Source organism: Cuculus canorus, chromosome 2 (genome assembly GCF_017976375.1).
Source record: "Cuculus canorus isolate bCucCan1 chromosome 2, bCucCan1.pri, whole genome shotgun sequence".
Classification (NCBI taxonomy): domain Eukaryota; kingdom Metazoa; phylum Chordata; class Aves; order Cuculiformes; family Cuculidae; genus Cuculus; species Cuculus canorus.
In genome coordinates, this window is record NC_071402.1 from 154,986,476 (window position 1) to 155,011,854 (window position 25,379).

At 36.8% G+C, this 25,379-nt stretch overlaps 1 protein-coding gene across 3 annotated transcripts in view; it reads right to left on the bottom strand.

Moving 5' to 3' along the window:
• The window catches only part of LOC104057020 (sodium channel protein type 5 subunit alpha), a 41,532-nt gene extending 17,487 nt beyond the window's left edge, over window positions 1-24,045 (bottom strand). For 2 of the 3 annotated variants that reach the window (XM_054059575.1, XM_054059576.1), the window contains exons 1-15: window positions 20,399-20,481; window positions 19,188-19,316; window positions 17,611-17,702; window positions 15,356-15,562; window positions 14,705-14,768; window positions 13,919-14,063; window positions 12,418-12,612; window positions 9,852-10,043; window positions 8,016-8,118; window positions 6,186-6,424; window positions 5,919-6,071; window positions 4,394-4,747; window positions 3,166-3,618; window positions 1,899-2,010; window positions 657-811 (exon numbers count right to left, since the gene is read on the bottom strand). In XM_054059575.1, the coding sequence (XP_053915550.1) occupies window positions 657-811; window positions 1,899-2,010; window positions 3,166-3,618; window positions 4,394-4,747; window positions 5,919-6,071; window positions 6,186-6,424; window positions 8,016-8,118; window positions 9,852-10,043; window positions 12,418-12,612; window positions 13,919-14,063; window positions 14,705-14,768; window positions 15,356-15,562; window positions 17,611-17,702; window positions 19,188-19,316; window positions 20,399-20,439 (2,634 nt within the window). In that variant the 5' untranslated portion in view covers window positions 20,440-20,481. Of the gene's footprint in view, window positions 1-656; window positions 812-1,898; window positions 2,011-3,165; window positions 3,619-4,393; window positions 4,748-5,918; window positions 6,072-6,185; window positions 6,425-8,015; window positions 8,119-9,851; window positions 10,044-12,417; window positions 12,613-13,918; window positions 14,064-14,704; window positions 14,769-15,355; window positions 15,563-17,610; window positions 17,703-19,187; window positions 19,317-20,398; window positions 20,489-22,246; window positions 22,366-23,753 lie in introns of those variants that run through there. The other variant, XM_054059577.1, reaches the window with a different exon arrangement.
• Between the last annotated feature and the right edge of the window lie 1,334 nt (window positions 24,046-25,379).

Consider the following 25,379-nt stretch of genomic DNA (forward strand, 5'->3'; position numbering starts at 1 on the left):
TCAAATCCATGGTTTAGTATACAACCTACACCTAATGCACACAGAACAGATTTTATTTGGAAAATTCTGACATCTACCATACAGATCACTTTCACACTAGCTGGTTACGTTCCTTCTGCACGACCTATTGTAGTATTTAACAAATTACTTTCAGTACACTTAATGAATATATTTTCAAACCAAACAAAACTTCCTTTATTCTTCATTAGAAAAGGATATGATCAGAGTAGCAATGAAATATTAAGTCATCTACCAGCTTACAGCCAACTTTACTTTTAGATTCTGAACATCTTAATGTTTGGATGCTTTTCAATCTAAGAGTAGTCAGTCTCCTTTACAAATTTATAAGTACTTTTATTTTTTTAATGTTTTTAAAGATTCCAGACCCTGCTTTAGCCTCCTAATTAAGAACACAAGTTCGTGAAGAACTAGGTTCCATGAACAACTATGAAGAAGACTATGATTTGTTATATTCAATTATCTTATCCAAGTGGGGGACACCCTTGTCACTTCTAAGGGATACGTGTATGGTGCTCTTGTCTCTCTCTCAAGAAAGGAATGTAAGAGCAGAAGAAAAAAAAATTGAATATAATAATAATTCTTTTCCTTTATTAAAAGTTGTCAATTCAAAATTTGAGAAATTAAATTATATTTACCAGTGCTGCGCTGCTCAATACTATAATAAAAATTATAAAAGTTTCAAACCAGCTATGTTTAACAATTCTGTAGCAAGTTTTTCTAAATTTCCACCAAGTTCTGCATGGAAATTTAGTGATATCCACTGCACAACATGGGAAACATACAAGACAACCTGAAAAGAGAAAGAACATCGTATTAGTTCCATTGAAAATGTAGATAAATGGAATCTAAAAAGCATAAGATATCTTCTACAGCTTCTACAGACTATACAAAGAATGTGCTGGTTTACCTATGGGGTGGTGCTGTGGCTGAAACATTCTAAAGTAAAGAAAAGACAAAATTTTAGGCTGAAATAATCTGATTTAATAGAGGAATGCATATATGAAATAAAGCACAAAAAGCCACTACTTCTATCTAAAACAAAATTGTTTATTTTATTTTCTGCATTTTGCTTCTTTTATTTTCTGCGTTTATTTTCTTTGTTTTGAAAAGAGAAACCATCTCACTATTGGGTTAGTAAATTATTATTTCTACTGATCATTTCATTTGATTGCACTGCAGAGTGATGCTATAACTAGTTTGTTCACTATTTTGCACCAGAAACACTTTTATTCATTAATTTATTCACTAAAGGCAGTAGGATCGAACCGTGAGAGACAATGAAGTCTAAGGATCCATTCAGGCAATCAAAAGTAGGTTTCCACATTGGGGTAAGCTATACAATCCTCTGTATTCCATTAGCTGTACTGACTGGATTTTCACCAGCTGTACTGGGAGCTCAGGCAAAATCAGTTGAAGTGCCAGTTAAAACACCAGGTGCCAACATACGTACCCTAAGTGACCTTCAGCTGCCTCTTCAGAAGTGCTCTCACTGTCCTTGCTCATATACAGACAGCAACAGTCTGATGCCTCAATATAAGACTAAATCACCCTCCAAAGATGGCATTTTGCTACATAAGCACAGGGGTTTAAAAACATTTTCGGCCTTTTCAGATATTCTACAGCTTCTGAGACAGTTCTGCCAGCTTCATCCACTTGTCTTGCATGTTCTCAGTCATCTCACACAGTACAAAATGCCTGTGTTCAGGCATCCCAACCCCACTCCAATTCTGTGCTGCCTTCAGGTATATTTATTTGAGTTTTTATGCTTATAAACAAGTGTCTGAGGCAAACAATTCTGCCAATTTGGGAATGTTGCAAACAGGTATCTTTGAATACTTGTTCATTTGGTGCCAAGGCAATACATAAAAGATTCATACCTTCTGCAAAACAGTCCTTAGGTAGGTCTGACTTTTTAGGCTGGGAAATCATCTCCAGAAGAATAACTGGATCCACAGTGCTTGCTTCAGAATAGCTACCACCATCACATTTCTGCACAGGAGAAGGCCAGCAAAGAGCATTTATTTGTTTTCATTAATAAGATTACCAGATTTAAAATAAAGGAAACTTATCACCCTGCTCCTTGCCACAAAAAAAAAAAAAGAAATGTGTAGTGTATAAATTTTCTTATGTTGCTGAACTACCCAAATTAAATCACAAATAATAGGACAAAAGAGGTTAATCACTAATCTTTGTTTCCATGGCTTTAATTTAATAAGTTTCTTGGTTTCTTTTACCATATTCCACTAGAGTGAGGAAAGAGTTTTTGTCATCAAATACTTCTGGACAATAAAAATTCCAGTACTTAAAGGAAAGATGGGGAAGGACTCTTTCCCAAGAAGTGCAGTAATAGTGTGAGGGGTAATAGTTTTAAGCTGAGAGAGGGTAGGTATAGATTAGGTATTAGGAAGACTTTTTTTCTGTAAGGGTGGTGAAGCACTAGCACAGGTTGTCCAGAGAAGTCGTAGATGCCTCATCCTTGAAGGTATTCAAAACCAGGCTGGATGAGGCTATGAGAAACTTGATCCCCTGGACAATATCCCTGCCCATGGCATAGGGGTTGGAACTGGATGATCTTTCAGGTCCCATCCAACACAAACCATTCTATGATTCTATATATTTCAAATAGTCACAGATAATTCTAAGATGATCAATGATCTCTGCTTTTTTGAGAAATTGCCCAAAGATATTCCACTGATGATAGGGGGCTAAAAAAATATTAAGGAATTAGTATTTTTTTTAAGATGAAGCGTTCATTTGCATTCTCCTCGGATGTCATGCAACTGAGAAGCAACATATAAGCAACACAAGAGGTCTGGATTCAAAAAATTCCAGGTGCCATCTGCAAGGCAAAGTAAACTAAAAGAAAGAATATCTGTCTTGATCAAACTTCATTTAGCAATTGACAGTATTAAATGAAAACAAAACAAACAGAAGCAGAATTAAGGCTATCAATGAGGAGAGTGGATATTTACCATCTCTTAATGGATAACTAAGACCATTTGTAAAACCATTTTGAAACTACTGGAAGAACAAAGTAAGTAAAATGGCCAAAATGACAGAAGAGATAACATTTACTGTTGTGTCTTCAAGTTTATATTTACAGATGCAAGATACAATAATTTTTCAGATGTTAATATTCCTTACCTGTTTTCTGTATTCTATGTCTGTGCATACACTGTACTCGTCATCACCTTCATCAGTGTAAGTCTCTGCTATTGCAATGGGAGCACAGGTACTACGATGGGTTAAAAATTCTTCATATTTCCTTCTTATCGAGGAACTCTCTTCAGTACTGTAATACTCAATGTCAAAGCAATTGCTGTCTACATCCTTCTTGACATCTGTCATGGCATAGTTATTTTTCTCTATATCTCTGGCAGAAATTCTCACCAAAGTCTTCTTTCTGGATGTTGTTTTGGGTTTTCGTTTCATTATTTTGCCACAGTGATTCACAATTCTGTTTTTCGCAAACTGCAGACCCTTGTAAATCTGCGCAATGGCAATCTGACTTTTAGTCATTTGTCCAGTGTCCTCTTGTCCCAATGAGGAGTCAGTATTGAATGAACTCAGCAGCAAGGCAATGAATAGGTTGAGCACCTTAAAATAATTAAAGTAATTTGGAGACACTACTACTAATAGAAAATACATTCAAGAAAACTCTCCTCAGATAAAAAAATCTCAATCTCTCATCAACTACTGCAATCAAATCATTTACTATTATACTGAAATATTCATGTGGCTCCTTTTAGAAGGAAAGGCAGGAGAAAAAGGGAGGAAAGTGAGGGTTTGCGTATATCAAATATACATTCACAAGCTCTGATGCCCATAATGTGTAACAAGGTACATACGTTTAAAAAGAGCAGGCAAAGATAAGTTTTAATAACATCACCATCAAAAAGGAACTGATATAGAACAACAAACCAAGCACACAAAAAAGATTTCATCTACCAGTATATACATATTAGATATAGTATTTGTCACGCAAACCAGGGCATCTGGGTGCTGTAAACTTCTGATAATGTAAGGATAAGTTGGTAAGCATTAAAAGCACTTGACAGTTTGGTTATTTGATTCTAGCCACACAAAAGATGAAGAAATCAGGCACCAAATTATCAGAAGCACTGCAGTTATGCTCTGGGTAGAACAACTAATTTTGCGTATTTTGCTTAGCAGCTACCTATTATGTGAGAAAGAGAAAGACGGGGAGAAAGGGGGGAAAAAAAAAAAGGCAGAAGAAAAGCATATATTAAGTAACATCCAGAAAAGAGAATATTGTGAATACTCTTCAAATGATAAAGTTTGCCTTGGATAAAAAACATGCTAGTGTAACTGGATGCATTCAGTAGAGACTGAAAAATAGTTTGAAACTCACCACCAAGTTTCCTATCACCAGGACTAGTAGGAAAATGGGAAGACATAGCCCTTCTCCAGCCACTTCCATACACTCCCACATGGTTTCAATCCATTCTCTACACAATATCCGGAATACAATCAGGAATGAATGACAAAAGTCTTTCATATGCCAGCGTAAATTCTTATCAGTGCTTATTTTTAAGGCATTTGTCTTATAATAATTGCCCAAAACCTGCTTTCCTACTACAGCAAATATAAATACGGTGATAACCAAAACCAGGGTGAGGTTACCCAGAGCACCAACAGAGTTTAGAATTATTTTCATAAGAGTATTTAAGGCTGGCCAGGACTTGGCCAATTTGAAGATCCTGAGCTGTAAGTAAAACACAAGAGAATAATGTGAGTGGTGAACACTGCATAGATAGCAAAGCACACATAAAAACAGACCCTATATCTTTCATGCTGTCTTTACTTCAGTAAAAGCATATTTTTATTTCCCAAGAAAGGTTTTTAACTGTTCCTATGCAAAAGAACTGCACTTAAGCTCAGACAGTTAATGTTACTGCAAACAGAGAACTGCTAAGAGAAGCTCTCAAAATGTTTGTGCTAAGTTAGATATGAGACTGTGTAAGTCTATTAGTATGAATAACAATAATAGCAACAATTATCAAGTCATGAAAGGGTACTCGGACGAGGCTTGGGAAATGACTGCATTTTGGACTAAATCAAACGTAATCAGACAAAAACTGAAAAAAAAGTTTTTCTATCTCTCACCCAACAGTCTTAAAATAGGATCTGAAAAGCCAGATGGGTTCTGTTCTATGCACCCTCATGGGTAAGAAGGACATTTTTAGTCAAATTAGCGTTTAGTTAAAAACTCTCAGGCATGATGCACAAGATGAAACAGAATTCAACTGAATTTCTAGGTGCAGTGTCTCCAAAAAGGTACAAGGGCTGTTAGACATAATCAGTAAATTTAGCATTCTAAATACACAGTAAGGATGTAAGCAGAAAAGTAGCATTATATATAGACATCTCAGAGCTACTCCTCCTTTTCCTTAAGACAGAGGAAAGCTTTGAGGAGACCTCAAGGACAAGTCTTAGACTTGAGAAAAACTATGTTATTTTACAAATCTCAACTCAATAGGAAAATCTGTGAAGGAACTTTTGCTATCTTTAAGCTCATGAAAACATTCAGATAATGTGTTTTCCTAGTTGAAGATCTGAAACTTAGTTGAGCACTGACACAGTACAGACCTAACTGAGAACAAAGGAACTCTCTGCTAGGTCAAATATTCAAGGAAATGCCCTGAGCCAGAGGATTTGTAGCATCCAGTATACACAGTATAACAAACATATTGAATATATTCTTTAATATCCACTTAATATTCACTCTAATTAAAGATTCATGTTTGCTTACTATGTACTAAGAAAGAGAAATGATTTAACAGACTCATCAGCAAAATAATTTGAGGCTATTTCACTGTAATGTTACAACTCTATTCCATACATGTACTTTTAAAAAAGAATAAAGAAATAGTTACCACCCTGAAATATGAGAGATTGTCTTGAAAGCTTATTAGGCCAATCATAACAACTATGCTATCAAAAATATTCCATTTTTGCTGAAAATAGTTGTAAGGATCTAGAGCGATGATTTTCAAGATCATTTCTGCTGTAAAAATCAGAGTGAAGACCTGGAAAGAGGAAACAAAAAATTCACCAAAAAAAAATCACTGAAAAGTATGCCTCCTTATGGAACTGTCCCAGTATAAATATGGAGTATTCAGTCTAATGTAAATCTAACTTACCTTGTCACTTATACAGATCATTCGTCGGTAATGCGATGGCATGTCAGGGTGCTCCAGAGCCATGAAAAAGGTATTCACAATAATGCAAATCGTGATTAAGAGATCAACAAATGGATTCAAAATTACCAATTGCACCTTCTTTTTGACTGCTTCCCAGAATGGGCAACAATTCCAAATTAGATACTTTTGAGAAAAACGTGTCCAGAATGAAGGACATTTCAATTTGGACTCTTGTAGTTCTAAATGACAAAGAGGGAAAGTGGCATACAAATAATTTTTTAGTATGAAGAAAAATAAAATCAGTCATAGAAAAGATTGAAAAGAAAAATCAATCTCATGTAAGCATCATTGAAAAATAAAGTTTCACTTGTTCTACACAAAGTAATCACAGGCTATTTAAAGGTCACTGTCAACAAATCTTGTAATTACAGAAAGAGGAGATACTATCCACCTCTTCATATGTTTATTATACTGTTTAACGGTGATACAGGATCTGCATTAAGGAGAACTAACTGTCTGGGAAAACTGGTTATTTTTTTTCCTGTGAGTTGCATCTATGCAGCCAACAGATGCAGCATGAGGTGAAAAAAAGAAGTCCATGATAAAATAGAGAAGGGTGTCTTACATTCCTTGGGGTTCATAGTTGAGGGCAGGGTAATAAGCTAAGTCAAGTTGAAAGGCATCTCAGGAAACCTCTAGTGCAACCCCCTTCTCAAAGTAGGGTCAGCCATGAGGTCAGGGGCTGCATAACCTGTTCCTCTGTTCAACTGTCCTTACAGTGAAAGCTTCTCCCCACACATGAATTAAAGCTCTCTTCTTTCAATTTATGCCTGTTGTCTCATCTTCTCAAGGCACCACTGTCAAGAGCCTGGCTCCATCTTCTTGATAATGTCTTCCCACACACTGGAAGGTTGATGTTAACTTTCCCTCAAAACCTTCTCTCCAGGCTGAACCAGCCCAGCACTGGGCAAGAGTTCCAGCCCCTGACTGGGTAGTCCTGTGCTGCACTCAATGTGTTTCTTGTGCTGGGGGGCAAACTGGGCATTGTATGTAGTTTAGCGAATGCTTAATAAAGGATGATAATCGCTTTTCTCCTGGCTTTGCTCCTTTTAATATACTCCACAGGACTGTAGCTATTGCTGCTGCTACTGCAAGGGCTCACCCTCAGCTCACTGCTGACAGGATCAATAGAGCCTCTCCTGCAGAGCTGTTTCCCATCCAGCCAACTCCCACCCTGTATCATTGCAAGAGGTTCTTGCAGAAATACAGAAGTTTACATTTGTTCTGATTGAATTTTCATAAGGTGTCTGGTTTTCCCCCAGTTTGTTCTCATCTGCAAAACTTAAGGGGAAGCCCATCTTTGCCTCCTCCAGGACATTTAGGACAAGATATGCCCTAGCATACACCCTGCGGTCCTCCACTTGTGATGTGCCTTCAGGTAGAATACAACCTGTTCAGCAGGCACTTGAAGCCCAAACATCCAACCATTTTTTTTTGTCCAGCTGGTTGTGCACCCATGAAGAGCCTAACATTCTAACTTGGATGAAAAAACACTGTATAAGACAGTGTTGAAAGCTTTGTGAAAGCCAACGTAAATGAAAACATTGCTCTCACCTACCAACTCCAGTCATTTTACTGTACAGGGCAATCACATTTGTCAGACTTGATTTACCCTTGGTAACTGCAAGTTACAGTTATAGTTACGTGAGATATGAGAATACTCATTTTACTGAAATTTGCATTTGATTGCAGCATTATTTCCCCTAGCGACTTTAAAAATACTGCTGACTGTGACAGTTTGATCTCACAATCGCCTAAAGAATGACTTACGCAAATTATCTGTAATAACAGTGGCTGCACTCATTAACCTCTGTCTTCGAAAGGGATCATTAATGGACTCCACTGACAATTCATAGGACAGCAGAATCTGCCTCTTTGGTTAGAAAGAAAACAGAAGGTAATATAGTAAGGGAATATGAAGAAACAGCAATATAAAATTATGTCTGGCATAATATACCTTTTCAAATGCACACTGTAACTAAGTCTTACCTTGCTGAAAGAATGTAAAACAAAACAATACAAGAATGTCATGTGGTTGCCTTTGAAAGCAAAGGATATTTCATCAAAACCAGTAATATTTTTCAAGAAGTTGTTTTCTCCTGAAAATATTTAACAATAATAATGCCATTACATAAGAAGTATACAATCATTAACAGGGAAGCAAAGGAAAGAAATCATTCCATTTTTCCAAGGACTAATAAAAAGCACACTGAAAATGTAGTTGAATAAATTATTGGCTGTTTTACCTATGAATCATTGATTATTAAAAAATAATAAGTATTTATTAAAAATTTTTATATTGTGAATCAAAATTAGCAGTTTTCCCAGTTGTATTAAGCCTATCGAGATTTATACTAATATTGAACTCCTTATGACTAGGAATGGGACCAGTTTTGTTTGCATTAGAAGTTACAGAATGCTAAACTTTGTGTTCCTCATGTGCGCTGAAGGACAGGACAACACCTCTATCTTATGGGACACATTGAATTATCTTCAACGATTAAGTTAATGACACATTAATATCCCTGCACTCACATATACTCTTTTTGAAAACTAAGTAGACAATTGTATAACACAGGCTTCAAAGAACAGGAGAGACTCTGAGGCAAAGAATAACACAAAGAATGAAGATTGCAGTATTGTGGAGAACATAATTAGAGCTACCAGGTGACTCGGAGCTACTGAATGACCACATTATAATGCACAGTATTTTAGTATACACTTTCAGCACAACTTGATTTGTGTCATTTTCTTTTTGTGGGGAGGGTACACGCAAGTAAAAATATGCCTTATCATTACTTCAAACTACTATGAAAATATGATTTTTATGAACATATTCTACAGAATTGTTATTCAGGGAATGAAACTGATACCCTTGGCCTCTGGGGGTTAATAATAATTATTTCTTTTCTCTCTCTCTCTGATATTTTAATGACTTGAAAAGCTGAGCAACACTTAGCTGATATAACTGTCATAGGATAGACATAAAATTAATTTATAACACAACGCTAAAATGTTACTTTTTCTATCTGTATTTTTTTCAGAATCTACAAGACTTATTAAGATTATTCTAATCACAACTGAGTTACCAGTGCAACTTGTCCTTTCATTCCTTTCTGCAATGTTTAGTGTCTCAGATCATGTCCCCTAACATTAGAAGTCTTCATACTGAGCTGATCAAACCCTAAATATTTAGGCCAGAGATTTAGCTGTGTGTACAAAAAAAAACAAAAAAAAAACCCAACAAACCAAACCAAAATAAAAGGTTAGGTCATGAGGGAAATGCTAAAACTTACAGGATTTTATGTTTGTTTATGGAGCACAATAGAAACACCCACAGATCTTACCACAGTCCTAATTGCAGAGGACTACAATGTGTCCTAAGTATGCTACTGATGGCCACTTTGAACCTTCCTTTCAAGCCCATATAGTGCTGTCTTCCTCCCTTGCCAAATCAGACTGCTTTAAAAAAACAGTTAACCCAAGGCATGCTAGAAGGAGAGGAGGAGGGGAAAAGATTGCAATACGGAAAGTTTTTCTGCTCATCAATTTGTTATATCTAATTCTGCAATTCTAATGAATATATCTTCTATTTTAAATACTTACTAGCTTCTTCTGGCAATGACCAGGTTGTGAATGAAATACATGGTCCTCTTTGCCACGATCACCTAAAATTAAGCTTTGTTTAAAAGTAGATGTTTTTTCTTTCATCCTTTTTTCTTTTGAATTTTTCAAGTCAGCAACTGACATTTCAGATGTGACATATGTATCCTTGTTACCCTCTCCAGCAGCCAACATCTATAAAAGAAATAGCAAAAAACCAATCTACTAATACAAGACAAATGGTTTAGAATTTAATTATTATGCTATCTGAATGCTTTGCACTAATAATTGTTACCTTTCAAATATTAAATTACTACAGAAAGATAGGAGTACAAAATGCTATTTACAATACTGAAAGATAAAGCAGGGTTACTTATCAGTGATTATAAATAAAGTTTGTCCCTGCTACTTTAGATATTGCATTTTGTAGCTGAATTACAGAATATTAAGATGTATTGTTTTACTCTCCTTTTGTTACTTTGGAAGTGACTACTTTCTTAAATATTATTCATGCTGAAAGAAAAATACAATGAAGAAAAAGCCTAAGAAAAGTTTGACAAGCTGGAATTTCAGATGAAGAAACCTTACAAGCCTGTTGACAGCTGTAGAAAAGGAGTTTGGTAAACCAGTAATACCTCCCCTTTAATGCTGAAACTGGATAGTTGCTAGAGAATACGTGTATGTCCTCTTACAAGTCTGACTTTTCTGATTGTTTGCAGTAAATAGATGCATCTTTCATAAAAAGTTAGAAGGCAAAATATTTTTTACAAAGATGTTCAATGTATCTCGTTGCTTCAGCTCAAAGCTTCACTTCTCAAGAGCAAAATAAAAACTAGATGATCCCTTGTCCCCTGCAGGCCAAGGAATGAATGAATCCATGCAATACTGCACCAAGAAGAAGCGCTATAGAAATCTGGTGTGCATCTATTAGCTCTCCAAACCAACAGTAAAGAAACTAACGCTGTCTCTGGATCATAGTATCATAGTATCATAGTATCATAGTATCATAGTATCATAGTATCATAGTATAGTTTGGGGTTGGAAGGGACCTTAAAGATCATCTAGTTCCAACGCCTCTGCCATGGGCAGGGACATCCCACTAGATCAGGCTGACCAAGGCCCCTTCCAACATAGTCTTGAACACCTCCAGGGATGGGGCATCCATAACTTCCCTGGGCAACCTGTTCCTGTGTCTCACCACTCTCATGGTGAAGAAATTCTTCCTAATGTCCAGTCTAAATCTGCCCCTCTCCAGTTTATACCCATTCCCCCTTGTCCTGTCACCACAAGCCTTTATGGATAGTCCCTCTCCAGCTTTCCTGTAGGCCCCCTTCAGGTACTGGAAGGTTGCTATAAGATCTCCTGGGAGCCTTCTTTTCTCCAGGCTGAACAGGTCCAACTCTCTCAGTCTGTCCTCGTAGGGAAGGTGCTCCAGCCCTCCAATCATATTTGTAGCCTTTCTCTGGACCTGTTCCAACAGCTCCATATCCTTCTTACATTGAGGATTCCAGAACTGGACACAGTGTTCCAGATGAGGTCTCACAAGAGAGGAATAGAGGGGCAGAATCCCTTCCCTCGCCCTGCTGGCCACACTTCTTTGGATGCAGCCCAGGATACAGTTGGCCTTCTGGGCTGTGAGGGCACATTGCCGGCTCATGTCGAGCTTCTGATCGACCAGCACCCCAAAGTCCTTCTCTGCAGGGCTGCTCTCAAGCACGTCATCCCCCATTGCGTACTGAAAACTGGGACTGCCCCAATCCAGGTGCAGCACCTTACACTTGGCCTTGTTGAACCTCATGAGGTTCTCAGAGGCCCACTTCTCCAGTCTGTCCAGGTCCCTCTGGATGACATCCTATCCTTCCGGATGTACTTCTGGATGTCCTTCTATACAAATATGGAACTAATGGCATTAGCCTGGCCAAAGATTATTCTTGCTCTTGTCAACTGGTAGACCTTCTGCACACAGTCCCTCAAAGTGGGTATGACATCCCTTAAAAACCTGAGCACAGTGGCTGTCAGAAAGCTTGCATTTTTAATCCATGCTGTCAACATCAGAACTTCCAATCTCAGGAAACTGTAGAAATGACAACTTATTTTATGGATGCACAATTATCCATTCATACCTATTTCATCAGATTAGGCAGCAATAGCAAGAAGGAATATCCAGAGAAAGGAGTTTTTGTACACAGCAACAATGGCAGTGTGCAAGCATGGGGCAAACCACAGGGCACAGGTAATACCATAAAAGCTATAGATTTGCCAGCAAGCCATTCTTATACAACATCAGGTCTGCGAATCTTAAATACTTAATATGATTTAACTTGGACTAATTATGTTTGTTTGCCTCATAGAAATGTTTGTATATATTTAAATATACATATACATACAGCTGTATATACAGTGAAACAGAGAGGAGAATAAGAGAGAGAAATGAAGTCTGGGAAAGTATTGTAAAAAGTACAGTTAATTAATATTAAATGTTTAACTAAAAAACTTATTTTCCTAATTCATAAACAGACGAAATCTAAACCAATCACATATTATGTATTACATATAATAATTTACAAACCTTTTCCTTCTCTAGAACTTGCTGGGCATTTTGAAGTAATTTTTCCTTTGCCTGTGTTTCAGCAAGAGTAGCTCTATTTTGCTCTTCATATGCCATAGTTACTACAGCCAAGATCAGATTGAAGAGGTAAAACGAGCATAAAAAAATGACCCCCAGAAAAAATATGAAGGAGCTCTTTCCAGATGTACGGATAACCTGTGAGGAGAAGATAAACACTATAATAAAGTCTTAACAAAGTAACATTTAAAATAGAATTTCAAACTAACTTTAAACATTTTATTTTCCTATACATTACAAAACATCAACCTACTGCACTGTTTTCTTCAAACAACAGTAGAACTTACCTCTGGTCTACGTTATACAGAATGACTAGAAATAGATGTTGTTGGGAGTTCCCCTGACCTTCAAGTAAATAAATTTCTGCTCTTAAAAACTTTTCTCTGACCATATAACATTTCCTCTTTATGTAACAGACCATCAAACATTCCTAATGATGCCACATACTGCAGAGGAGAATGAGCGAAGTCCCTTCTTAAAATTAAATTAAATATATCCCAGCAAATCAGGCAAAGGATCATCAGAGTTTAAGTAATGAGAAGACAACTTCAGCTGTAAAGAGAGATACAGGTAACTACAGAAGAAATGAATAAGACTTAGTCATAAGGATGAAAGCTAAGATTATCTAAACAATCATTAAAGATGTTATAATTCGTGAATCAGAGGCAATATTAATATCGATTGCTTATTCTTACATCTTTTTAAATGGTAGCAGAGGAGATGGCTCAAATGTAAGATTTGAGATAGTAAAAACTAAGAACCGCGTGACCTCCAAATGGTAAAAAGATGATGCATTCACTTAAAAAAATCTAAGTTAATGAAGGTTGCTGGAGAAAACGTTAAAAGGGACCAGGTGAAAGCTATACTACAAGGCAAAGGATAATTTCCTTCTAGCAAAGGCGCTGCACAGATGTAAGGGATCCAGAGTTCCCTACACATGACTTTTGGATCATTTTTGTCAAAACCCAGAACTTAGAAGTTACATTCAACACTCTGAAACAAACATAAAGGCTCCAGTTTTTTAGTATCAGTTATTAAATATTTTCTGAAATGTAAGTGCATATGTGAAGGTTTGATGAGCAGTCAGCACTGAAAAGGAAGAGAAGCAAAGTATTGTACCCCCTGCAGCACCAGTGAGCTTACTGGTCAGAACTGCTGTATATGCCAGTCTTTTGGTAGTTACATATCAATAATTAACTATTAATCACTGATCCAAGTGTGTTGTCCCACAAAACTATGAGCATTCACAGCAGCATTATTCTTATCCAACATTACTTGCAGAGGTGTTATAACTTAGTCACTAGAAGTTACTTCCTTAATATTTATGTTGATTTAAAAGATATTTTGTATCAGTAACATTAAAGTAGGAGGAAGTTTTCCTAGTGGACATAAAACTCTAAGCTGCATATCCAAAGTCATTCTAGCAGGTAATAAAAGTACTTACTTGTCTGTAGAGACGCTCCCAGGAATCTTGGGTCATCAGACGGAATAAAGAAAGGAAGGCCCAGCCAAAATGATCAAAACTTGTATAACCAAAGTCAGGATTCTCCCCAACCTTCTGGCAGGTATAGTTTTCCGGGCACTCTTTGCTAACCACAAAAGAAATGTTAAACAATGCTTACTTGCAATATTACATTGTACCCGAAAGCATCCAGCACTCAACATCGAATGTAGATTGGTTCAGTTTATCTAAAAATCCAATTATTTATACCCCAACATAATTCTGCCAGAAGGGCTGATCTATATCAGACAATCCTAGAAAACCATATGCCTATATGCCTACTGACAGGAACTATGCAGAAACTCTAGTTAAGCGTAGATTCTGACTAGACAGAAACTCTCCACTGGTTTAGGATACATGCAAACAAATACATAGAGAAGGGGAAAAATGGCAATACGTTTACTTTTAAGTAATTCACCAAGATGAGGAGAGAAGATTTTATTATTATCTCACAATTCTTCAGTGTTGTGTTCCCCTCCTCCTTCATATCATTCTACATTACCGTTACATTACCAGTGGTTACCAACAAAGCACATTTATAATTGCTTGCTTCCAAGTACTTTACTTCATTCTTTTTCTGATGTGAAATATCAGGTTTTTTATTTAATAACCCATACACAAACATTCACCCTCCTGAAAAATCATCGCAATTCCCTTAGGCCAAAATTAAAACCACAGTACACCTGGAGGAAAAAATAAGAAAGTACTAAAACTGCTTTATTCACTTACTTGGGTTCCGGAGTGAACCCACAGAGCAATATTTCAGAAGATTTATTCATTCTGGAGCAGATATCTAATAAAAAATGCATCAAGGAATCATAAAATCAGAAGTTGTCAGTTCCTACAGCACTCTGACAGTAAAACATGCATTACCACACTTTTAAAAACAGCCTGATGGACCAAACCTCTTTGAAAAGCTCCTTTCATAACGAAAAGCATACAGGGCTGTTTCTCAGCAGATTTATCCCTACGGCAATTTTATAAACAAAATATTATTAACTACAAAGCTCAAAAGATAAGATTCTTTTGTTCTCCAGTAAAAATAACAATCCAAAATGCCTAAAATAATGTAGCTTAAGTGATGAAAAAAATCATTCTCTGTGCAGCGGCCCTAAAATTAGGAAGCCTGTGCAATGTGCATAGGTAAAGAAGCAAATGCTTATAGAAAACTTACTCTCTTCTATCCCACAGACTGCCAATCTTTCTCTAAATCTCACATTCACTAATCTCACACTCAGTTGTCCTGAGGACTTCATATTATTATTTGCACACCATCTTGTGGGAAATACATGCAGATATATTTTAACATCTCTGAAAAAAACAAGACGTACATAGGAAGATGTACAAACAACGTAAAGGAAGAAAAGAAAAAAAAATTACCTTCTTTGCCTTGTACGTATATCTTGGCATCCTTACATAATGACTCATTGAACGTAGTATTATTGAGGACACATTTGGATTTTAAATTGCACATAAAAAGCTGGAGGCCTATTAGAGCAAATATACTCAAGCAAAAAACAGTCAAGATCAACACATCAGTAAGTTTCTTAACGGATTCAATAAGTGAATTTACGATGACTTTCAGACCTAGAAAAATAAGATTTAATAAATACACAAAATGAGAAAAGCACTTTAGTAGCATTCCCATATGACAATGTAGTATGTTAAAAACAATCAGTGTAAATGGTTTTGCAAATTCAGAGTATTAAATGAGGTAAAATAAAGCATAGGAAAGAGTAGAGTATTTTTATCTAAATTTCCTAATAGTAACTTATTTGACTTTTATTTCCTTCTAACATTAATTTTACTAACTTTTAAATTCTAAATTAAGGTGGCATCTAAGCAACCTCTTAAGAGATTTAATGAATATGGACAGATTTCTGTGCTTGATTAACAGTGACCAAGTTCTTCACATTGCACCAAATACACATTGTAATAAAAGATAGTTTCTTCTGACCTCAGGGATTTCTGTCTCAGAAGATGATGCCTTGCAGATGTCAGCAGTTTAAAAGAAAATGAACGTTTATGACATTGGGAAAGGAACAAATACATGAAGAGGACCACGTGGCTGGAAAATAACTTGGCATAGAAGGACCTCATGGTCCCGGTGGACACCAAACTGCCCATGAGCCGGCAATGTGCCCTTGCTGCAAAGATGGCAAATGGCATCCTGAGCTGCATAAGGCAAAGCATGGTCAGCAGGCCAAGGGAGGTGGTCTTTGCCTCTGCTCAACACTGGCGGGGCCACGTCTGGAACCAGTGGGTCAAGTTCTGGTCTTCCCAATAAAAAAGAGACATAGACATACTGGAGAGAGTCCAGTGAAGGGCCACAAAGATGATGAAAGGGCTGGAACATCTTTCCCATGAGGAAAGGCTGAGAGAGATGGCACTTTTCAGCCTGGAGAAGACTCTGGGGTGATCTCATCAATGTCTATAAATACCTGAAGGGAAAGCATGAAAAAGGAAGGACCTAGGCTCTTTTCAGTGGTGTCCAGTGGCAGAACCAGAGGTCATGGGCACAAAAACACGGGAGGGAACCTCTGAATATCAGGAAACACTTTTCTACTGTGAGGGTGACTGAGCACTGGCACAGGTTGCCCAGGGAGGTTGTGGAGCCTCAGTCCTTGGAGATACTCAAAAGCCATCTGGAGGTGGTCCTGGGCCAGCAGTGACAGGTGGTCCTGCTTGAAAAGGGGAGCTGAACTAGATCACCTCCAGAGGTCCCTTTTCATCTCAACCATTCTGTGATTTTGTGAAAATGGGTTATATACGAACCGATAAACAGTACTCTGGCAGAATAACTAAATCTTAAACATAACATAGGCTGAGAGTGATATTTAGGATTTTTCTAGTAGTCCTTCACAAGAAAAAGGTAAAGTTACGTGTAATTTCTGTTCTCCGTAGTGAATATGAAGAAAAGGTATTGACAGGTGGTTTCAATGTTAGAAATAAAACAAGTCCTATGCTTAATCCCTCTTATAATTCCATAGCAAAATCAAAAATATATCTGCAATTACATAAAATTGGTGAAGTTTGATAATGATATTATGATAATGGGTTGTATAGTTATTTATATGTTTTTGCAGTTAGACTTTGAAATCCATTCTTTGATATCCTATATGTAGCACAACATATAAAAATATAGAATATCTGGGAAGCATATGGAAAATACTGTTGATTAAAGTATTATGGTCCATGCAGATAGCTGCTGTGGTCAGTAAACAAAAAAAAAAAACCCAAAACTACTGCACATTGTGAAGTCAGCATTCCAGGAAATAAATCCTAGAAGATTAAGCTAATTAAGTATACTTGAAACTAGTAATATTGTGGTATAGCCATCATTATGTTAAGATAACATATTGAATAGGATGCACAGCTCATCAAAGACAGAATTAAATGACAAAGGCATCGAAGTAAGTAAAACTGAACATTAGTGATGGGATAGAAAAAGCAGAAAATTAAAAAAAATAAATCATAATCCTACAATAAAAATCATTTTGAGGAAAGATGATAAAAAATATTCTGCGACACTTTGAGCAGCCATCAACTGTTCCCAAAAGTGTCCAGAAAAATGAAAACAAGAAAAGGAGAGTGCTGAAATGGAGAGTAAATTAGTAAGATATGTCCTTCCTTACCTGGTATTACTGAAACAGCTTTCAAGGTCCTCAGTACTCTGAAAGTTCGAAGAGCTGAAATCTTGCCCATACTTTTGAACATAGTAACATACCTACAAAATCAAATCACCACATAACCCAATAACAAATGTACTTTTAGCATATGATCTCCAGAGGTCCCTTCCAATCTGAATTCTTATATACCTCCAATAAACTACAAGACAACTGAAAACTATTCAGAAATGCCAAATGACAGAGGTTTGCTTTGAAAGCTCTGAGACTAGACATGAGTGAATCTACTCACTGCTACAAATAAGATTGTTTTACTCTCAAGATTTATATGTTGTATTCAAGATGCAAATTCTGACTTGCCTTCTTCCTCTTGTCTGCTTAGCTAGCTGGTTTTGATATGAATTTAAAATTGACCAAAGCAGTGATCCATCTGTCCCATTACCCGGTCTTCAAGAATGACCCACAACAGACGCTTTGCAAGGGAGTTTAGAATCAAGACAGTGACGCTTCCCAGATTTAATTCTTTCATTATTTTAAAGCCCAAGGATTTCCTGAACAAGACATAGTATCTCTGTTTTAAAAATAAACTTTAATATGTTTTAATTCAGGATTTTGTCCAAAAGCCTTCTGAATGTAACTACATTTTTTTCAACTACAATTTCCTATGAGAATAGAACTACACATAGCATGAAAAACTGCTCCCTTTTTTTATTTTGCCATCTGACAACTTCACTTGATGCCTCTAGCTCTTTTTGTAGGAGAAAAAAAAATAAATTATTTATTCTCTTTCCGGCTCTGTGCCACAGACTTCAACCATGTTCCTGCTCCATATTTTTTTATAAGAGTTCTACTCTATTTAGTTTCTTATTATGTAGAACACAAGATATACATCTCTATATCTTTTTTAATTCTGTCATCTTTTGAGATATCAGGAGCAAAGCTACATACAGTCTTGAAGAAAAATACAGATCATACAATGAAATGACTATGTGTTCTGCTTCTTTCTCTGTTTCTTACCCACAATGTCCTCATTCTCTTATCTCCTTCTCTGACCATGATTGTACAGTGGAGTAGTGTTTTCACAGGACTGTCTATTTTAACTCTAACATCATTTTCCCAACAAGTGGAAGGTATTTCAAAGCCTATAACTGTAAAGATGGGTCTGTTTTTCCTTGAGCATCACTTCACATTCTTGGGATTTCCTCTGTTATTTATCACCACATCATTCAACACCTTATGACCCACTTTAAATCTTTATCAAATGAGTTTCATCTGATTCAGAGTACAGCTAGGACTACGTGAAGAGGTGTGCTTGGTTTTGGCTGTCTATGCAATCACGTCTTAACAAAATTTAAATTAATACTAAAATGAGAACAATCAAACAACTCTAAGATGAGCTTTGCATTTAGGTTTTGCTTTAAAGTCTATGACTATTTTCGTCTTTGCAAATATTCAAAGACTGATTGATCCACAGTAACCCTTAGGCAGGTAGGCGCCAACTGCTCTAAAGAGCTTCAGCAACATCAAACAGCATTTTAGCTGCATGTTTGTCCATTGAATGTAAAAGAAAACTGAGTTTTACTTACGTTATTACTATAACAACAAGATCCAAGCAGTTCCATGGATCTCGAAGGAAGGTAAATTCATTCCAAAACAATCCTCTTGCTAATACTTTTATTAATATTTCACCAGTATATATGGCAGTAAAAACATGTCTGAGAAGAAAAGTGCATATTAAAGTTACAGAAAAAAATATATTAATGAGATTGAGACACGCTCAGGAACATTTTTACATTTTCTAAGGTTTAGCTGCTAGATGGATAAGAAAGTAGAAAATGTGAGGTAAAATAAGATCAGCTATATTACTTTCAGAATATCATGGGTATAAGGAGATCTTCCTGTGTTTTAGTAAGATTTCCATGTAAATCTATAATCACAAATAAGCATACCATACTATTTCTGCATGAAGGATAGCTCACACTTCCTTATGAAAAAAGTTTAAGATTGTGTTTGTGTTCTAAAGCAGGCTGGGAAATTTCAAATTCTCAACATTTTGGCAGAACAGTAGCAGCAAAGACTTATTTAACCTTGTAAAATTTGCATATTTTATACAATTATTTTGACAAATACTCTATAACTGAAAGAATTCCTACATATAAACAAGATATCATTATCACCACGCTTACCCCCAAATTAGAGAAATTAAATTATAGAACCTCTAAGGCCCCAGGCCCTTTTTCAAGATTTAATTAAAGAACATTAACTCAAGTTTCACTGAATACAGTGCACAATTACAACAGGTAACAAGACATTACAGATTGATGGATTCCTAATGCGAACAACTGAACTAGGGATGTCACCAGGAAGCAGCAAGAAAAATGGAATAAATATTTATCCCTTTTTACTTTTGCATGAGCTGGTCTTAACAGATATTCAGGGTATTGCCTTAAAATGAAAGATATTAAGTTAGAATCCTGCTGCACAGCCTCTCTAAAAGGCTTAATCCTTAAAAGGAAAAGTGGGGCAACCTTCTATGCTACACCAGATGGCAAAATTAGCTAACATAGAGGAAGGGCATATGGTGTAAGCCTCTAAGAAAAGGCACTGAAGCTCCACAGAAAGTGTGTGATATAATAATAACAACAAACCCAACAATAATAATAACAACTGTTCCTCAGAGGTCTGTCTGAGAATTTTCATATCCCAGAATTAGATCATCACATTATTTAAATTTTTCAGTCCAGCAAGTTAATATCCTTACAACAAAGACTGAACAAACAGCAATTGAGGTACTTACTCAGTCCAGCTGAGTTCTTCTGGAAGTTTATTTACAGCCATGGAAGCACAATTGAGTATCACAGTACATGTAATAAAACCGACAAATAACGTGAATATTAAGTTAAGGAAAATGGGCTGGATCATAAAACAAGGACATTCAAGAAAGTGCTGATTTACACACAATCAACCATTCAGATATTCAAATAATTACTTTGGGTTTGATTATGATCAGGAGCTTTTATGTGCTTTCCAAAGAAACTGCTGTCAGGTGAAACTTCTGCTCAGCTGGGTAAACTTCATTATTTAAAAACAACAATTAATTACCTGCATGCAGAAATAGCTTTAGATGTAATGACATCAGTGGGACATAACATATTTTGGCATAATATGAGCAGAAGGGATTAGGAAGAAATTTTTCCTGTGAGTGTGGTGAGGCACTGGCACAGCTTGCCCAGAGAAGTCGTGGCTGCCCCATCCCTGGAGGTGTTCAGGGCCAGGTTGGATGAGGCTTTCAGCAACCTGGTCCAGTGGAAGGTGTCTCTGCCCATGGCAAGGGAGTTGGAACTGAGTGACCTTTAGGGTCGCTTCCAACCCAAACCACTCTATGATGGCAAACTTAAATAAATTGAAAGCACCTGAGAACTCTACTGTGTAGTGCCATGTGAAACTTTAGAAGGTTACACTTCTTCCCAGCAGGAGCATGGAATAAAGAGAAATAGGCCACAGTTCCACAATAACTAGGGAGTTTTAAGCCTAGGAAAACCAGATGGGAAAGTGTAGTTACCAATAACCAATGTTCTTTGAAACTGGGAATCCATATATACATTCCCATAGAAGACACTCAAGCTCTGCCATAAGTTCAGAAAATATCTTATTGTATGTGGCAGGCAATGAAAACATATAGAAGAAAAAACATCCTTTCATGAAAGTTCACTTGTCACTTAGTAAAAGTGAGGATTTTTTAAAAACAAACATTGGCCTTAAATTTAGGATTTGTTTGAATAGCAAAGTTAATAATTTCTAACAGCATGAATACTGATTTAAAGTCAGCCATAAATTCTCAAAAAGGACCTATTGCTACAAATTAATAATTCCAAATGAATTCCAGGTGTTTGGCAGAAAGAGCAGCAAATACTCAGCCTGTGGCAGAAAGATGCAGTCCTTCCCAGTTTTATATACTTCAAACTAAATTTTTTGCAAAGATATTACAAATGGGTGCTCTTCATAACTTTTTAAACTTGAGTATGAAATCAATTCCGTAGGGTAACTTCTGATTCTTTCAGCAAAGCATTGCTTTAAATCACATTCATCATTTTTTTAATGAGTGGGGATTCATTGTTTAGAGGATTTTTTTTTTTTCGAATGTTACAAATAGTAACACTCCAGTACTTAAAGGGGGCTATAGGAAAGCTGGGAAAGGGGCTTTTTATCAGAAAGTGCAGGGATAGGACAAGCAGTAACTGTTTTAAGCTGAAAGTAGGCAGATTTAGATTAGATGTTTAGAAGAAATGCTTTCTTGTTAGGTTAGTGAGGGATAGCAACAAGTTTCTCAGAGAAGTCATGGACACCCCATCCCTGGAGGTGTTCAAGATCAGGTTGGCTGAGGCTTTGAGCAACCTGATCCAGTGGAAGGTGTCCCTGCCCATGGCAAGGGGGTTGGAACTGGAGGCTCTTTAAGGTCCCTTCCAACCCACACCATTCTATGAGTCCATGTTTCTATAAAAACAAGATTCAGTATGACTTTTTAAAAATCAACATCACAGCCATGTGAGTTTCCATCTACTTTAGTACGAACAGAGGAACAGAACGGCAGAAAATGGCACAGTATGGTTTAAAATTGAAATAAGGGAAATCAATAAAAGGATATGAATGGATGATGACTTTAATGGCTGCTTTTCTGACTGGATTAAAAGGACCAACTATACACAAGGCAGGCGTGGCAGTAAACCGGAAAATAGTCCTCCTTTTATTTATCACCATAAAAGTCTATTAAAAAAATATTCATAGTATATATATGAACATATGGAATACTTTAATGAAACAAAATTTCCCCTCCAAATTAAATCCTTAGGTTTTGAAATCTGCATCTAGAATGATATCTAACTCCAATTATGAGTAAAGCTTTCTTGTATTCTTGCTTGGAGCTGTGACCTGGTGATATTACATTTCAAAAGAAAGACATCAGCTATATAGAAGTTCATTATTTTCTATGAGGAAGAGATAGTAATGAGAATGAATTTGAAGCAAGTTATCATGTTCACTTGGTCAAAGTAATTAAAGAATAATATTTGGGGACTGCAACAATGGTGTTAATCATAGTCAAAAGTACCTTACTCTTTGATACCTACATAAACTATAAGAGATTATTTACAAAATACATATAGCGTAGGACCACCAGAATCCAGTCCAGTCAAAACAGAAGTTTTCATTTTGAAATATCTCTAAATTATCAAGTAACATGGAAAATTTCCTCTAAGCTGCCTTAGGATCCACGCAGCTCAGTACTTTTAGCACGTGAAGTAAAAATGGAATCTCTCAAATCAGCACCACCCTTCACTACCCTTTATGTAAATTTCTCCAACTGAATCAGTCTTAGTTTCTCTTCATAAATAATATCATTTTGATTATATGGATGAAAAAGAAGTCTGTGGTAGAACAAAGCTTTTTGCATATTTCTGGTTAAATTATTATATTCCAGTGACTTACTGGTATACATAAAAGAAAACAATCATTCAATAGACATCTAATTTAGACGGGCTTCCTAGCGCATCTACTTTACACAGTCCTATAGGCAACAACGTAAAATACTGCAACACACATGCAATAGCATGGAGTATATGCAACATAAATACGACACGACAAACAAAGCTGATGAGACATGAAATAACAGAAAACTAATTTACTATAAAGTATATGGATTTGCTATATAAAGACCTGGAAATATCTCAATTATGTCTCCCCTGATTTTATAGCATCTAGAATTCAGCAAAAAAAAAATCTGTGGTAAGTCAGAAACTCCAGTGTGATCTGGTGTTCGATGGACACTGTTTATGGCATTCAGCCACACAGAGATCATAGAAACTGCTGTAGAAAACAAAGTATCCATTTTTCCAAAATATACTTCCTATCAAAGTGTATCTATCAAGTGTATCATGTTTTCATAATTAGTTCTGGTTGTTGACTGCAACATAAAATACCTTTTCATTACACAATGTAGATTGTATCTTAGCGCTCCTGACCTAAAAAATTGATAGTAATAGTCAAAAATGTGTCTACAGAACAGTCAAGAACCAGCATCTTCTGAAGAGTTTTTACTACCTCTTAAGTGTTCAGCAGACAAATTTAAATTTAAAAAAGCTTTCAAAAGCTTTAACCTTGTGATCACTGTAGTATGGATCCAAATCTTCCAGGGGTTCCCCAATGAGCTTCACAGGAACATCCCCATACAGAGATGGCAGTTTTTTGTACGTTCCCAGATCAAGCTGAGGAGTAAGTTTAACTTCTTCAACTCTTTGACCTTTATTCTCCTGTTTAACTTTGGCTTGCTGTTTTTTTTTCTCAGCAATTCTTTCCTTGATTGCTGCCAAGGACTCAGGGGTGAAACGTCGGAAGTTGTTAGTTTCTGATGGCCAAAACAAGACATCCATTTTTTCCTTCTATATGTTTGTTTCCAGGTCTAGAAGTAACTTAAAAGGGAAAGATATTGGCAAATAACACATTAAGACATAAATAATACACAACTTAATTAATTAATACTCTTCAGATAAATTATTTCTTCTATCTGTGAAACCCTGGAGGAGAGGAAAGGAGAGGAGAGGAGAGGAGAGGAGAGGAGAGGAGAGGAGAGGAGAGGAGAGGAGAGGAGAGGAGAGGAGAGGAGAGGAGAGGAGAGGAGAGGAGAGGAGAGGAGAGGAGAGGAGAGGAGAGGAGAGGAGAGGAGAGGAGAGGAGAGGAGAGGAGAGGCGAATACTATTTCAGTTAAAGGACCTACAATGATCAACTGGTCCAACTGCCTGCCTCCAGGGTTGACCAAATTAAATGATGTTGTTAAGGGCATTGTCCAAATGCCTCTTACACACTGATAGGCTTGTGGCATCTCTAGGAAGCCTCTTTCAGTGTTTGGATGTTGAGGCTCTGGAGCTTGTCCAGAGAAGAGCAACGAGTTGAGGCTCTGGAGCGTGTCCAGAGAAGAGCAACAAAGCTGGTGAGGGGGCTGGAGAACAAGTCTTATGAGGAGTGGTTGAGAGAGATGGGGTTGTTTAGCCTGGAGAAGAGGAGGCTGAGGGGTGACCTTATTACTCTCTACAACTACCTGAAAGGAGGTTGTGGAGAGGAGAGAGCTGGCCTCTTCTGCCAAGTGACATGGGACAGGACAAGAGGGAATGGCCTCAAGCTCCACCAGGGGAGGTTCAGGCTGGATATCAGAAAAAAATTCTTCACAGAAAGAGTCATTAGGCACTGGAACAGACTGCCCAGAGAGCTGGTTGAGTCACCTTCCCTGGAGGTGTTTAAGGAACAAGTGGATGAAGTGCTTAGGGACATGATTTAAGGGAGTGTTAGGAATGGTTGGACTCGATGATCCAGTGGGTCCTTTGCAACCTGGTGATTCTATGATTCTATAACTGCACGCAGTACTTGTGGTGAGGCTGCACCAATACTGAATACAGTGGGATAATCAATCACCTCTTCTGACCAGCTGGTTATACTGTGTTAGATGCACCTTAGGCTATAAAGAAAAACCAATGAGAAGCACACTCATTTAGAAGAAAGGGTAATGTAAAACAAAACCAACAAAAATCAACAAAAATCAACAATTGTTTCTGGATCTGCCCCCTATAATTCAGGCTGCAGAAGAGATACTTTTTTCCTTTGCCTTTTGAGCTAGGATGTGACAAAATCACATCTCTATCAGAACTAATAATCACCTCATTTTTTCTCTCTGTAGCAGCTTAGCCACTACACCTCTGTACTTCTTGTAAACAGAAGTTGGTTCTATAGCT